Source organism: Tribolium madens, unplaced genomic scaffold (assembly GCF_015345945.1).
Source record: "Tribolium madens isolate multiple individuals breed KSU strain unplaced genomic scaffold, Tmad_KSU_1.1 Scaffold_91;HRSCAF=231;Tcas5.2_LG7, whole genome shotgun sequence".
NCBI classification, from domain to species: Eukaryota; Metazoa; Arthropoda; class Insecta; order Coleoptera; family Tenebrionidae; genus Tribolium; species Tribolium madens.
Window position 1 is genome coordinate 1267973 of NW_025401063.1, and position 16647 is coordinate 1284619.

The 16647-nt window shown below is 32.0% G+C and overlaps 3 protein-coding genes across 4 annotated transcripts in view; all 3 read right to left on the bottom strand.

Annotated features, from left to right (window-relative positions):
• The window catches only part of LOC123011279 (homeobox protein TGIF2LX-like), a 10329-nt gene extending 4356 nt beyond the window's left edge, over window positions 1-5973 (bottom strand). Inside the window, exons 1-3 of one of the 2 annotated variants that reach the window (XM_044408646.1) lie at window positions 5693-5973; window positions 4719-4905; window positions 1093-1518 (exon numbers count right to left, since the gene is read on the bottom strand). In XM_044408646.1, coding sequence (XP_044264581.1) covers window positions 1093-1518; window positions 4719-4905; window positions 5693-5702 — 623 coding nt within the window. In that variant the 5' untranslated portion in view covers window positions 5703-5973. Of the gene's footprint in view, window positions 1-1092; window positions 1519-4718; window positions 4906-5094; window positions 5255-5692 lie in introns of those variants that run through there. The other variant, XM_044408645.1, reaches the window with a different exon arrangement.
• Window positions 5974-8444: 2471 nt separating this feature from the next.
• On the bottom strand, window positions 8445-9957 carry LOC123010781 (CCHC-type zinc finger protein CG3800). Its single transcript, XM_044407895.1, has 2 exons — window positions 9428-9957; window positions 8445-9344 (listed from the first exon to the last, which is right to left on the bottom strand). Exon 2 carries the CDS (start codon window positions 9334-9336, stop codon window positions 8896-8898), a length of 441 nt encoding a protein of 146 aa, XP_044263830.1. The 5' UTR covers window positions 9337-9344; window positions 9428-9957; the 3' UTR covers window positions 8445-8895.
• A 4252-nt stretch (window positions 9958-14209) lies between these two features.
• Window positions 14210-16645, bottom strand: LOC123011711. Its single transcript, XM_044409296.1, has 3 exons — window positions 16637-16645; window positions 16480-16548; window positions 14210-16390 (listed from the first exon to the last, which is right to left on the bottom strand). Exons 1-3 carry the CDS (start codon window positions 16643-16645, stop codon window positions 14303-14305), a joined length of 2166 nt encoding a protein of 721 aa, XP_044265231.1. The 3' UTR covers window positions 14210-14302.
• Between the last annotated feature and the right edge of the window lie 2 nt (window positions 16646-16647).

Genomic DNA, 16647 nt, shown 5'->3' on the forward strand with positions numbered 1-16647 from the left:
TTTAAATAGATTTATGCAATTTATTTTAATTATTAATTTATTATTACATATTGAAATTCTGTTCAATTTTTAAAAATTTCGCTGAATAGATGGAACAAATTATTCTTTATAGTAGTTACAGGTAATTTTGTTTATTTTTACGATTTTGTGTTATTTTCATTTGTTTTAGCCCATTTTTTAAAGAAAAATATTTTTTCGCCTGATTAGCATATCAAAAAAAATAAATAAATAAAACAGATAATTTTAGTTGATCTTAATTACTTTTAAACAAAAAATGTCTTCAAATTCTAAAATTTTGGTGAATAATCGCCTTGCTATTTATTACCCGAGATGTGTGGCATCGAGGGAAGTAACCAACACAATATAATACAGGGTGCGCCAGAACTCGCGCCCCAGAAAAAAATTTCAAGTAAGGTAAGATACCAGGAACTTGAAAAAAATGTTTAAAAAATTCTATCTGTCAAAAAATTTTGACATTTATTTTTTGACATTTTTTTATATCTATTCAATGATAGTGATGATCTTGTATATGTTTTTTACAATTGTTTAGTAAAGGGACAAAAATTTTGCCAATAAAAGCTACAAATAACATTGAACAAAGTTACAATTTAGGATACAGCTTCTTTGTTTCCTCTTCTAATAGCTTGTAGCAAATAAAATTGTAAAATTATTTTTCCAACAGAAATAAATAGAGTCAAAGTGCAAAATTTAAAACCCTCATAACTTCGAAATTTGTTCCTGGTATCTTACCTTATACGGCATTTTTCTCTGGGGCGTGAGTTCTGGCGCACCCTGTATATGCAAAAAACTATTCTTTATTCTTCTTAAATCGCATTTTTGAGTAATTTTCTTTAATTAAAGCAGTTACAGTTAATTTTGTTTATTTTTAAGATTTTGTGTTATTTTCATTCCATTTTTTAAAGAAATATATTTTTGGACTGATTAGCTTAGGTTTTTTTACGTATCTTGTTGAAATTATTCCAAAAAAAAAAACTGACAAATTCTTCAAATTTTACAACTTTGGTGAATTACCCGAGATGCGTAGCATCGAGGGAAGTAATAAATGCAATATATACTATTAATAAAACTTGCCTTTTGGTGGGATAAGGGGCCTCCTTGGCCACCCCATACCTAATGACCGTCTGCCAGGGATTGAACTTTTCCTCTTCACTAGGACTCGAGCTTTCATACTCATTCGGACTATCCTCCTCCGAACGATACATGAGATTCATCGAATCGTCATAATCATGATCGAGTCGAATACGTTTTCCTCCAACTGTTGCCATTTCTTCGTCCCATTGGGCGCGAGATTGTTCCATACCCATTGTACCAGAATTGGTCAATTTTTTACCACGACGCGAAATGGTATAATGGAGTGGATCGTGACCTTCGCGTCGAATCATCTCGGGAAGGATGCGACGACGTGCGTTTATAAACCAATTACACACCTGGAGAACAGTCAAGTTGGCTTCCTGAGAGAGGGTCATTTTCTCGGCGTCGCTCGGGTATGCATTGTATCTGGAAAAAAAAAACAAAAAAAATTGGCAAACTTTGTCGCTGCGCCACCATGCCCCCGGCCAGTGTCTCTGATTCCGTAAGACAAAATAAGGGAAAAAAAATTGCCATGGGCTCATGTCAGCCCCCTGAAGACTTTCTATTTGAGACGTAAAATTTTGCTTTAGAAGAGGTTTTTTGATTTTTTTGACAATTTCTTGTAAAAAACTTGTGTTATTGTATTATGCACCGTTTTTTTAAAACCGTGCTCACATGATGTGTTTTTTTTTTCATACAAGATGAATAAAATAAATAAAATTTTCCGAAATTTTCTTGTTTTTGAATTTTTTTTATTCTTTTTTAAGTACAAATGCAAATCACTACAAAATCTTTTTTTTTTATAAAGGCTATGATCTAAGAATTACAATTTCCTATATTTTGTTCAATTTTTGTCAAAAAATATTTTCATATAAGTTGCTTTCGAAAAACAAAATGTCATAATTTTTTTTTTGTAATAGTTTAATATTTTCTAATTATTCATTTTTGAAAGCAAATAATTGATTTAATTGTTTTTTAAACGAAAATACTTCTCATTTTACGAGTTTTATTTCAATTAATGTAACAAATAGCAAAATTAATCCTAAAATTTTCTCTTTCGCTGGATTGATGCAAAAAATTATTCCTTATTCTTCTGAAATCGTACCTATTTTTTGAGATTTTTTTTTACTTAAAGCAGTTACAGTTAATTTTGTTTATTTTTAAGATTTTGTGTTATTTTCGTTAGTTTGTAGCCCATTTTTTAAAGAAAAAACACTATTTCGGCCGTTTTGCTTAGCTTTTTAAATGGGAATCTATGTATTTTGTTGAATTTATTCAAAAAAAAAAATCCAAAATTTGACAAAAAATATGTTACTCTGGATAATTTTATTTAATCTTAATTATTTTTAAACGAAAATTGTCTTCAAATTCTAAAATTTTGGTAAATTAATACAAGAAAAGGCAAATATTTACTAAATTGCAGCTGCAGTAAAAACAAGACTCATTTTAGATTTTTTAAACAACATTTTTGCGATAATTTTCTTTAATCTCATTCATTTTTTAACAAAAATATTTCTAATTTTAAGAGTTTTAAAGATTTCAAGGTTCAAATTAAGTAATAAACGTAAAATTTAACTTAAAACATACTTTGTGCTGGTGTGTGTAATTTTTTGGCTAATTTTAAATAAAAATCTAAATTAATCACTCTAAATTAGCTAAAAATGCCTTATTATAACGCAAAACGACAATTTTCGCACTAAATCTCACAATTCAAGTTGATTTCTGGCTTCAAAACATGCAATTCAGAGCTAAAACAACAATTTTATAGCTAATATCAGCAAAAACTCTTGAAATAAACAAGTTTCTGGCTCAGAAATGAGTTACATCACTCAAAATTTCCTAAAATTCAGACCTTAAAAGACGATTTTTTGGTATATTTAGGCAAAATTAAACTCTCGACTTGTTTAGTTTAAAAACTTGTCGCTGTTTAAATTAATCAAAACAATTTCAGAACTAAGAAAATTAAAGAAAAAATGTTCTTTTCTTGTTTTTGACTCTTTTTTTCTGACTCAAAAACAAGCTAAATAATCAGAATCAACGACAATTTTCTGAGTTGTTTCATCAAAATCTCTTGAAATAAATCAATTTCAGTCTCCAAAAATGAGGTAAAGTGTTTGGATTTGGCTGAAATATTTCAATTCAGACCTGAAAACTGTTTTYTAGACTGTTTCGACAAAATTCGTTGAAATAAAACGGAGAATTTGTGTCCTATTTGGGCAAAATCTTTTAAAATAAGTGAGTTTTTGAAAAAAAAAATCGTTAAATTTAGTGAAATCAAACCACAATTTTTGATCTGTTTTAGCACAATTTCTTTATGTAAATAAACTTCTAGCACAAAAAAAAAGCTAAATTTGATGAAAATTTCCTCAAATAAGCAAGTTTTAGGTTCAAAAATCTCTCTAAATTAGCTAGCCTTATTATAACGCAAAACGACAATTTTCGTATTAAATCTCACAATTCAAGTCGATTTCTGGCTTCAAAACAAGCAATTCAGAGCTAAAACGACAATTTTATGGCTTATATCAGCAAAAACTCTTGAAATAAAAAAGTTTCTGGCTCAGAAATGAGTTAAATCACTCAAAATTTCCCTTTCCAGACCTTAAAAGACGATTTTTGGTATGTTTAGGCAAAATTAAACGTAATCTCGACTTGTTTAGTTCAATTTCACTCACAATTTCAAATCAAAACAATTTCAGAACTAAGAAAATAAAAAAAAATGTTTTTTTCTCGTTTTTGACTCTTTTTTTCTGACTCAAAAACAAGATAAATAATCAGAATCAACGCCAATTCAAAATTTCTTGAAATAAATCAATTTCAGTCTCCAAAAATGAGGTAAAGTGTTCTATTTTTACGATTATACATACTACCACTCACCTTCAAAAACTTGACCCAATAACGTTTTATGCACTTTTTTGAGTCTATAAGACATATAGAAATGTAAAAAAACGTTAAATGAATCAATTTTAAAGTTGAAAATTTGTTTCATTAGAAAAAATAATGGTTTTTCTTAACTTATCGTAGAGCATTTTAACCATTTCTACATTTGTCAGAAATTTTTATTTATTCTCACCTTGATTTTTAAATAAAACTAACATTTAGCATAGTCATTGACAACGTATACCTCATGACCTTGACCCACTTCATACACATGGTACCAACAAAAAAACAACAATTTTCCCACAACAAAGTGACATAACAGTTCAAAATTTCGTAATTATGTAAAAAAACAACAAAAATTTCATTCATGAAGCGAACACAAAGAAAAAAACAAATGAACAACAATTAGTTACCAGATTTAGAAAAATTTTACAATCACGTGACCCGTAACAACAAAATGGACCAATCGTTAGTGAGTCGTCCCCTTGCCCTACCCATTTTATACACATGTTACCAACAAAAAAACAACAATTTTCCCACAACTAAAGTGACATAACAGTTCAAAATTTCGTAATTATGTAAAAAAAAACAACAAAAATCTCATTCATGAAGCGAACACAAAGAAAAAAACAAATGAACAACAATTAGTTACCTGATTTCGACAAATTTTACAATCACGTGACCCGTAACAACAAAATGGACCAATCATAAATGAGTCGCCCCCTAGCCCTTCACCCCCATTTACCCACCTGTGCTCATACAGCCACCTCTTGAGTATCTTCACCGAATGTTTGGGGAGATTTCCTCTTCGTTTCCTCGTCGGTTCAACTGAAAGATTATTCAAATTGGCGATTTGCATCAATTGATGATGATCCTCTTGTTCGGATCCGGATTCATTTTCATCCGTACTGCTACTCGATTGGAAACGTTCGCGATCTGTAACAAAATCGGTCATTTTTTCAGGTTATTTTCACAAAAACTAGTCTCGGCGTGCAATTTTCAAAATTGTGTAAACAAAATAACAAGTGAAACAAAAAAATGACAGTTGAATTTCCAAGTCAACTTTTGGCATTTGCCGCGCTCGAAACACACACTCATAAATACGCATTTTCCGACTTTACTTACATCGTTCGGAAAATAGACTTTCCGTCATTTCCACTACGACACTTTCCCGATGAAAATTTCCACAAAATCACAAAGAAAATGCCTTTAATTGACGATTTTTTAAAGCACGTTTGAGTGACAACTGAAAGTGACAATTGACAACAACGCGTAAACAACAGGACGCGATCATACCACGCGCATGCGCCCCCACAAAATTAACAAAAACACCGAAATTAAGAGTCTTGGGGCAAACCCCCATCAAAACACCCATAAAAACACTCACGAGTGTCGTGAACTAACCAAAAAACTAGTGATTTAACCCCGACTGGTACCAACCTAACAAAACTACAAACCCTAACTAGACCAAAAAAACTGCAATCCGAGCGGTTAAAAATAATCAATCACCGGTTTTCAATTCCATGATACAAAAATAGCCCCGAATTCACACCAAAACCGATTGAGCAACGCGAAAATTCCTCACTGATCACGTCCTGTACTTACCCTCTCGTGACAGCAATGGCTACCTCGTGGTCGTCTCAAAATAAAGCCGCTTAATTAAAAACCCCAAATTCCCAAGCCCTAAACCCACATTTACTCATGCAAATCAATTCGTACTTACGGACTTTCATTTTCCCCAAATCTAGTCACTGTATCAATTTACGTAACACGATTTTCCCAAGTTTTTGTCTTTTCCACCAAAACTGGGTAAATAAACGTCTGTCAGTCGTGTCACGTGCACGTGAACGTAGCCCCAATTCGTGCACACAAAACGCACATGTTTCACGCTGAAAGTCGTCTCACCCACGTGAATTGACAGTTTTTTTGATGATTTTGACAAAAATGTCACGAATTAGTGTCACGCGTGCTTCGCGATGACAGTTTCGATGGCGGTCAAATTGATGGTTGTGTGACATGCGCACTTGAGTGACATTTGAGGGCGCCAAATTTAAAAATTTAGTGGTAAACAAGGTTTAATTCAGTAATTGTGGATTCACGAGCAAGGTTTTGGCCTTTGTGACCTTGATGGTTCATTCGCTTTGTGATAAAGTAAGCCAGACACGATTTTTTACAATTTACAATTATGCCACTTTTGGAAGTTTATTTTTAGAGAATCGTATTTATTATTACAATTATTGTCACAATAAGTGATAATTCAGCGTTTGTTTTATTTATGTTTGCATTTGTGGTGTTTATTTGGTCAATTATTGTACAGTTTTCAAAAATATGCATAATTATCGCTTATAATAGATTAAAAAATTTGAAATTGTGTTTATATAATAATTCTATCGGTCACTCCTACTGATTGATAATAATTAAAAATTCTGTAATCATTCAAATTTTAATTGTGGTGTATTTTGTATTACATAACCTGTCAAAAATATGTAGCCAACGTAAATACAACGAGATTATCTAATTTCCTTAAAAATGATTAAATTACAATTAAAAACAATGTTAGTAAGTCAAACAGTAACAAGATTTACATTTTTCAGCCCAAAAATTTTAATATTTTGCTAAAAATTTTAATTGTGTGTATTTTGAGTTGCATAACTAGTCATAAACAAAACTGTTTAATGTTTTTAAAAATGATTAAATTACAATTAAAAACAATATACCTAAATGAAAAAGTAAACCGTTTCAAATTTTCAGGCCCAAAAATTTCAGTTTTTCTTTTAAAATTTTGATTGTGGTGTATTTTGAGTTGCATAGCTTGCCATAGAAATAGTTGCTGAAAAAATGCAACAAAATTCTCTACTTTCTCTAATTAAAAATAATTAAATAACGATTAAAGGCAGTGTTAGTAAGGCAAAAAGTAAAAAAAAATAATTTTTTTGTTGAAATTGAAAAGTCGTGTTTTTTTTTTAATATTGATGATTGAGCACTTTGTTGCCTTATTAATTCATCAATTATAGTACTCATAATTAATTTATATTAATTAAAAAATATTAATATTAGTAAAATAAAAAAATAAGATTCTAAATTTTTTAGCCCAAAAATTTGTACTTTTAATTTTTTTTAAAATTTTTGATTTTGGATTGCATAACTTGTCAAAAATATGTAGTTATTGAAAATGCAACGAAATTGTGTATTTTTTATACAAATAATAAAACTACAATCAAAAGCAGAATTATTAATTTAAAAAGTAAATATTTTCAATGTAATTTTAATTTTTTGTTAAAATTTTAATTGTGGTGTATCTTAAGTTGCATAACCTATCATAAAAATAGTCGCTGTAAATGTAACATAATTGTTTAATTTTCTTCAAAATAATTAAACTGCAATTAAAAGCAGTATTAGTAAGTCAAAAAGTAAGTATTTTTTAAACAAAAAATTTGTAATTTCAATTTTTCTTTAAAATGGTGGTGAATTTTGAGTTGCATAACCTATCCAGAATAGTTAAAGAAAATGAAACAAAATTGTTTCATTTTTTATAATTAAATTACAATCAAATCAACAGTCAAAAACTAAAACGTTTCAAGTTTTTGAACCCAAACATTTGTAAATTCAATTTCTCGTTAAAAATTCTTAAATTTCAAATTTTGAAACCAAATGTGCTCATATTCGTTTTTTTTTTTTAATATTGAGCACTTTGTTGCATAACTATCAAAAATAGTACTCCTAATTAATTTATATTAATTAAAAAATATTTGCGTTTTTGTAAAGGTTGGCAACACTGAACCCAAACCCGCCGACAGTAAATTTCCTCAAATTTCGACTAAATTCCTTGAATTGTGATTAAAATCAGCGTTGGTGAATCAAAAAGTAAGGATTTTTGAATTTTTGGGCCTAAAAAGCCACACTTAAGCACAAACAATCTCAAAAAGTAAGTCTTAACCTCAATTTCACTTTTTTGACATGTGGGCCCTTTTAGCGCTTTATTACCAATTGGTCTGTAATTTATTTACTATCTTTGTCCACTAAACTGTCCATTTCCACGTAAAGTTGGCAACTCTGAACCTTGACACTAAATAACGAACAAAACAAAATGGAACTTACTTTCTAATAACATAACAAACAACACTGCTTTTATAAAATGTATTTATTTTTATCAATATATTTCACTACAGTTTTAAGTCCGATGTTGGTTTACTTAATTTTCTCCATTTAGTTATTTTTTCAATGGAAACAGGTCGTAATGCCTTGAACTTCAGCACAGCTTCACTTTTTTAATATAAAGTCTGTTTCATTCAACAAACAATTGTCAGGGAATTTCAAATTCACTATTGGCACCTCTGCGTACAACTAACTGCACTTTACAGTACGCCACGCATGCGCCTTTTGACAGGTGATGACATAACCTCACTAAAATTTGACATTTGAAAATTGTGTATTAAATGAAACGGCGTAAAAACAGGGGAAAAACCGTGAAATGATTAAAAAAAGCATTAAAAACGTTTTATTTACATAATTCCTAATTAAACACACCTACCCACCATCTTAAGCCTCAAATCTACTTGTCTGTATTACTTCTTTTAAAATAAGTGAATAAACTCAAATACCCTTTGAAGTATTTTATTTAAAATGTAAATCGTTATCAAAATAATTACAATTTTGGGACGTCTTGTATCAAGACAAATAAATAAACGTAAAAAAAAATCGAATTAACGATTGCACGCCATCTTTATCGGGAAGGAACTGACAGATGAGCCCAAAATAAGTGTTAAAACCTTTAGTATAGTTTGCAATTACATAAAAACCTCAATTGAATATAATAACCCCCATTTAGGAAACATAAATAAGAAACATCGGTTCATAACAATAGTTGAGGAAAAACAGACAATTTCATAACGTATATAATATAAAATACAACAAATAAAAACAACGTTACTTCCTGTAATCGTTCTCCTGACAGTCCCGCTTGAGATGCCCCGGCTTGTGGCACAAGTAGCAGATTTTCGTGTTTTCGGGGCAGTTCCTCGAGATGTGCCCCGGCCGCTGGCAGTTGTGGCACGTCTCGTTGGCGACGCCGCCCCCCTCGGGGCAACTGCGCGCGATATGCCCCGGCTTCCTGCAGTTGTAGCACGAGGGCATGTCGGGGCTCTGGAGACAGTCTTTGGCGAAGTGGCCCTCGCCGTAGCAGCGATAGCAGCGCGCCGAGTCCTCCTTGCAGTCCCTCGCGTAGTGCCCCGTCTTGTTGCACTTGTGGCACTTCTCCCGACTGCGGTTGAAGCCGCCGCGGCCCCCTTCGCGGCCCCCCGGCTGCGTGCACTCGCGGGCGAAGTGCCCCGGCTGGTTGCACTTGTAGCAGATGCTCCCAGAACTCATGGCGCCGTCTGAAACCACCAAAACTCAGAATTTGTGGGGCCCCACGCCAGTCCACGTGTATGTGGGACAACAAAGGAGCGAAAAAACTCACCTCGATTGTGGAGATTCAAGTCGTTGGACACTTGAAGATGTTTATGCGATTTAGTAATTGGGTTATTTCACTCAAGCTTTGCCACATTCGAGTCAAATATGTTGGGTTTGGGCAAAACACTTGGAAAATGTGTGAGACGGCGAAAACCGGTACTGCGCGCATTAAAGGCCAAAAACGCGATCTGAGCACGAGTACTGCGCACTTAAATGAGAGTTTCCGCCACTTTTGGAGCGCCAAATTGAAATTAAACGCGATTTTGGACTAGGGGGCCCCAAACACGCCATTTTCACTAAAAAACACACATTTTTCGATTGTTTCTAGTGGTTTCACACACACTTTGATTAGGGGAAAAATGACGAAAAAAGGCGCGCGATTCAAATTTTCAATGATTGTTTTACGCAATTTGCACACGAAACGTGGCATTTAACCACCGCAATGAGCGACCAGAGCGTCAAGTTGACGGTTTTGTGCCAATTCGGGTTGTTTTACCCCAATTTTTCGCACTAACCTCACTTTCAACCACCCACTTCCATTAGTTGGAAATTGAAAAAAAGGCGCGTTATTCAAATCGTTGTCTGCTTTGGTAGAATTTATAGTAATATTTTATATTTATAAACGAGGTATCATACAGTATTTTTTCTACATTGCACTTTTTTAGGGAATTTTGCGGCAGTTGACAACATTGCGCGCTAAGAGTTTGTCCAATGTCAAAAAAATGGCATTGATGCAGTGTTGCCAAATCAAAAACACAAAATTCACCAGATTAGGGAGTCGATTGTAATTGGTTGAAAATTTTTCATAGCCTTTGTGGTGCAAAATCTCGCGAAGAACGCAGTTTTCAGTTTAAAAATCTGCTTAAACTCTTGAAAAAAAAATAAAGTGACAGTGTTTTCGGCCGAATTCTGTGATTTTTTCGGCTTGTTTTCAACAAAATTTTGCGAAATAATTGCGTTTTTAGCTGAAATAATGTAATTTTAGACTTGATTTTTTTATTATTTAGTTTGTTTTAGCGAAATCTAACGGCAAACCTGAGATTTTAGTACAAAAAAGCATTTTTGGCCAAATTTTGTGTTTTCTCGGCTTATTTTTGTCTTTTTTTGCCCAAAAACCAGATAAATCAAGTGAGACAAACAAAATAACATCAATATCAATCCTTTTTGATTTTTTTAGACGTATTTGGACAAGATTTTGAAAAATAAATTAACCTCTGGTTCAATTTCGATTTGATTTTGTAATTTTTTAGCCTGTTTTTGTTTTTATCTTTCAAAAACATGCTAAACACTCGAAAAAGGCCAAAAAATGCGGTTTTTGGGCTATTTTGTTGAATTTGTGGCTTGTTTTTAACAAAATTTTGCAAAATAATTGTGTTTCTAGCAGAAAAAACATTCGAAAAAGACCCAAATAACTTGTCATTTTCGACTCTGTTTAGTAATATTTCGTAAAAAACAAATATCACTGTTTTTAACCAATTTGGTGTTTTTTTTTAGATAAAATGTGGCAAAATAATCACGTTAAAGCCTAAGAGTTAGGTAAAAATATTATAATATCTTTTTTATAACAATTTGGTGATTTTTGACACACTGTAGCAAATTTTTGCGAAAAAATCGAGTTTTCAGCTTAAAAATCTGCTTGAACTTTCGAAAAAGGACAAAATTATATCATTTTTACATTTATTTATTTATCATTTTTTAGGAGTCATTTCAATTTAATTTTGTATCTTTTTATACTTGCTTCAACGAAATTTTTAGAAATTTCTTTGCTTTTATCTCAAAAACGTGCTTAAACACTTGAAAAGGGCAAAAATAAAACCGTTTTTGGTCGAATTTGTTGAATTTATGAATTGTTTTTACCGAAATTTTATGTTTCAGGCTGAAAAAGTATTCGAAAAAGACAAAAATATTCTTGATCCTGTCTAGTAAAATCTTATAAAAAAACAAAATTTGACGAAATAATCAAGTGTCCGGTAGAAACGTGGAAAATGCTTGAAGAACAGTTTTTTTCATTTCCAACAACAGAGAATTTTTACAAAAGTTTTCACCAACAAATCACCAGACTAAGATGAAAATGTCTCTGACTTAACCATAACCTCACTAAACTGTATACAGCTGTTTTAGGGTGGTATAGCTTGATTTTTCAAGAAATTTAAACGTTTATTAAATAAAACAGACTTTATTATTTAATACAAAACACACTGTGTTTAAAATCAGTTCAAAAAATTAATTTTTAAGAAATCACGTAAAATTTAACTTCAGTATTGCCAACCTTGCTCGCGTAAGCCCAAATGGGCACAAATTCATACAAATTGCAGTTTCTTTAATTTTGAAATTGAGTGAAAGCTGTCAAGCGCTCACGGCCAACTTTTTTTTGCTAATCAGGAAATTCAGTTTCAGTAATGCCAACCTTATCAACAACTTATTAGTGAATTTGACTCGATATAGCGAAATCTCGCAAAAAACGAAGTTTTCAGCTCTCGGAAAAAGCAAAAATGACATCATTTTCGGCGTAATTTTGTGTTTTTGAACTAAACTCCAAATCATTTACGCGTTTCTGGCTGAAAAACATATGAAAAATGATTAGTGCCGCGATGCATTTAAATTTTTTGCGAAATTAATCGCAAATTTGGATAAAATTTGTGATTGTGCAAAACCGTTTTTTTAGGTTATGTTATTAGGAGGTTTTTATTAGGTAATATAATATAAATACAACATAAAAATGTGTTAACTCCAAACAACAAAAAATCAATAAATAATATAACAATAAATTAAAATAAATTTTACTAAAGAAATAAAAAAATAAAATACAAGTCAATTAAAACAAATTCAAATGAACGTGTATATTTAGATAGCTACTTAATTTTTATTTATACTTATAAATTATGGGATTTCATTAATTTTAAATATTCGTCTACAATATTAAATGAACTGCAATAATTAGTAAACTTGGCAACGCGAAAAATGCAAACGGTTTTTAGTTATCTTGTTCTTTTTTTTGTCTTTACATAACATATGTGCTAAACTCATATACAAGTTACAATATTCATATTAAAAATTTTTGTAATTTTTGAAACTGTGCCAGCAGTGTGTAAATAATTGAGATTTTTACTGAAAATGCAAAAAATCCCTAGATTATTAAGAAAAATTGAAAAAATCCTTTTTTCTACTTTTGTTAGAAAAATCCCTAAAACTAGGGAAAAATTCCCTAATCTGGCATCACTGGACTAATTTCAGTACTGAATTTAGTACTGAAATTGCGCACGCAATTGGTCGATGATGTTTTTTTCATCTTAAATTCGATTGTTTTTAAAAGTTGTTGCTGTAGCAAACCCAAAAATTACCAAATTAAAAAAAATAGTGTTTTTCAATCTGAAACTAAATAAGTCGTAGAATCACCAATAAATTAGTTTAAAAAACGTTTTATTTTTGCGAGATTTTACAGAACGAAAAGCGCTAAACAAAGTCGAAATCAACATTATCTTAGGCTTTTTTGTAGTGGTTTACCACATTTTACAACCAGAAACGGATTTTTTTTTATAAAATTTCAGTCAAAAAATCCGAAAATGTACCAAATTTGGGCAAAATTTTTTGTTTTTTTGAGAAATATTTTTTTTTTATTTCTTTAGATCTGGCGAAAATTACTAAATTACATTTATTTTGCAAAACACGCTTAAAAATCGCAAAAATAAATTGGAATTGATGTTATTTTGTTTGTTTCACTCGATTTAACAATATTTTGAGCAATATTTAATCCAAAAAAAGTTGGAAAACCAGAAAATTTGGTCGAAAATTATGTTTTTCCACTTTTGTCAAACTCTTAAGAACGTTTTTGAAGTAAAGTCTCAAAAACTGTGCCAGCAGTGTGAAAATAATTGATATTTTTTACTGAAAATTTAAAAAATACCTAGATTATTAAGAAAAATTGAAAAAAATCCTTTTTTCCATTTTTGTTAGAAAAGTCCCTAGAACTAGGGAAAAATTCCCTAATCTGGCATCACTGAATACGAGAACAGTGACGCCACCACCACTGAACTAATATAAACAATGGCGGACGAAAATATTGTCAAATTAACTTTTGCTATTTTTCAAAAACGACTGATCAATTGTTATTGGAAAATAGTTGTTTAATGCTTCTACCGTATCGTATTTTTTAAATATTTATAATTTTATCAATTTTTTCAATCTCTTTTGCATTTCACAAAACTCTTATAGAATAACAGCATAGACGATGAATTGATTTTCTTTACCTGTCCATTTTTTCTGTAAAAAAAATGTAAAAGATGCGACGCATCTTCAGTAAAAACTTCATGAGTATTATTCTCATATGGTTCATCCTGAACAATTTCAAGCAATTGGTGAGTTTCCTTTAAATGATTCAAGGCTCCTCCATAAAATCCCAACGGCAGTTTTTCCACACAAAACAACTAACTTTATCAAATATTCTTGCAAAAAAAAAACTCACTAACCTGTGTGGAACACATCCTCGATTCCACTTTTAAGACTTACAGCAGCTACGGCCAGTTCACAGATAAAATACTTATTCTCAGAAGGATAATACGTCAGATGATTAACATGAATGATCAAAAAGATCTTTTCGTCGAGATCTACAAAACATAATTATTTTCTATTTTTGCGAAACAAAAAACCTACTCATAGGAAAATTTGCTGCTTTCAGTGTTCACGTAATATCATCCTTCATTTCCTGTTTCTTGTTTGCTTTCTCTTGTTCTTTTCTGCTACATCAATAACAGTGCAACAAGCAAAGGTATAAAGACAAAAAAAAATGCGCTTTTTCCACAAAATAAATTTATTAAATGAAGAGAAAGCAAAATCTTATCAGTAAATAAGTCTCAATATCATAACACCATTCTCASMAGTTYTATCATTTTAGATAAGTTGATATTAGTTCTACAACATGCTTTTCAGGATTAACTTGAATTACATTTTCCCATTTGGATGTATTTCGAAAGACAAGCATATGAGTAGTATAATCACCATCCACAGCCAGACCTATAAGAACGTACTCCTTAATGTCTTTAAATTTCAATTTCTCTAAATCTCTGCCAGTGCCAGCTTTACCACCGGATCCGCCTTCTCTTTCTTTTTTACCAGGTAGAAGTTCAACTATTTCCTCTGCAGCAGCAAGGGAGCTTTTTGTCTTAGATCCAATTTTGCCAGGTTCACCAGTAGCATCAGAATTGAATTTAACTTCAATGATAATGGCGAAGTTGCCGTGACGCCCCCAAACATCAATGTAGACAACACATTGCTTGCGATTATCATCAAAATATTTTACCTCACCTTTCTCATATCGAGCATAAAGCGTTAAGATTGCACATATGTGGGCGCATATTGTAGCTTCGTTTATACACTGCAGAGATTTAAAAATACAATTCAAGTGTTCACAGAGGTTATTTAGTTTGTTGTTAAACGCTGTAGAGTCTAGYGTTGGTAATGACTTGAAGATCTCTCCGCAAGAAGTCAATTTTGATTCAATTTCTTCTGGAAGATTGTTATAATAAAGCCTGAACATACTTTTGTAAAGACTTTTAATTTCTAGATTTGGGATTCTTACAGATATCTTTTCGCTGCCTGCAACATTTTCTATTGGTTTCTCTGGATTGTGTGCCAAATAACCTCGTTGTAAAAAAAAGTTAAAAACTGCATCTGAGTCCGGGTTTATTTCCCTACGATACAGCCCGAGAATATGTTGAACATCTACTGCCTTTTGATATTTGATTTCAATGGTACCAGAATCTTCATAAAACAGCTTTTGAATAGCACTCATAATTTCGACAGATTTCCTGAGTATTGGCACAAATTGTCCAGTCAAAAAACCTCCGTCCGACCAAAAACACCATTCTCTGAGATTTCTACCTTGTATGTAGTTAAGGACGGAGAATAAGCAGTATCTGGCATCTTTCTTGTATTCACCAGAACAGTAACGCTGATAATAGCCGTTGTATTTTGCGTTGATGTCGCTAATTATCTTCTCGGTCTTCTCAGCATCTCCCTCTGAGCCACAGAATCTCTTCACTAAAGTTTCAACCTCTTGAGTAGTCAACCCGTAATATTTAGAAAATCTCTCGTCGCTCAAGAAGTATACCGGCAGTGTGTTGTCCATAGATGACAGATCATAACTTACAAATTTGCAAATGCCAGTGAGCAAGGCAGCTTGAAGTTTTAACAGTTCATCTYCTGTCTTCAAAATCGAACATATCACATTAGTGATAGTAGTTCCTATCTCACGTACTTGTTTTTCAGAAAGCTTACTCTCTATGGCGGCTACACAAGGCTTGTCAACTTCATCTACCAAAAACACTGGTTTTCTCCCCCAATGTATCCTCAAGCTCTGAATCAAACTCTCCAAACCAGTGAYCACATMCATCACAGAGAGATTCTCAAGGTCAACATYACTGTAGTTCAACCAGTTTGTATATATTTGCTTTAACCAGACATGTTGAGGATCATCAGGTTGAAATTCTTTACTATTTATAAGATACTCGTGTTCCAAATAACCATTCTTCACTTGCAGAGCACAAAAATATATTGCTTCTGATTTATTTTTAGCTCCACAGTCTTTGAAATTGAATAAAACTACGGGATGCCGCCCGAAATGCTGGCTGACAAATTGTTCTCGTTTTAARATTAAACATTCTTCATATTTTGTGCCCTCAAACTGTCTAAGAAACACTTTCATGTTCTTTGAGGGATTCGATCGAAGATCTTCCATTGTTGGGTCCTTTGCAACATCTTCCTTTGTCTTTGTATTTTTATCTTCAATGTCGCAGAATAAACGAATCATATTAAGGTTTAGACTTTTGCCAAATTTTGATGGTGCAAAAATCATGACGTACGTGTCCTTCTTCGCTCCCTGTAGTAACTCCTCAATGAGCATTGTTCTATCCACAAATCCCTCCAACTTGGCAACATCTTCAAACCGCTGAGCATTTATGTTGATGACAGTTAGCTGTAAAAGAGAAGAAGCATTACAGTTACCAATTAGCACAAGYCATTAGRGAGAAGAGTYGAAAATTTTATGTTGATAGATGAAGTTACCTTGTTGGAAGCTGATACTGGGATTGTTACATCGTCACTCTGAGTGTAATTGTCTTTCTTTGGTGAAACCTGCATGTGAAAACAAACAAAAGTTAATTACTTTGAACTGGAAAATAGTGTAGTGGTACGTAAAAAATTGGAATAAATGTAAACTTACCTTCGACATGT

Coding starts and splice junctions, on each gene's coding strand:
- LOC123010781 (XM_044407895.1), bottom strand. CDS start 9,336: ATGAGTTCTGGGAGCATCTGCTACAAGTGCAACCAGCCGGGGCACTTC.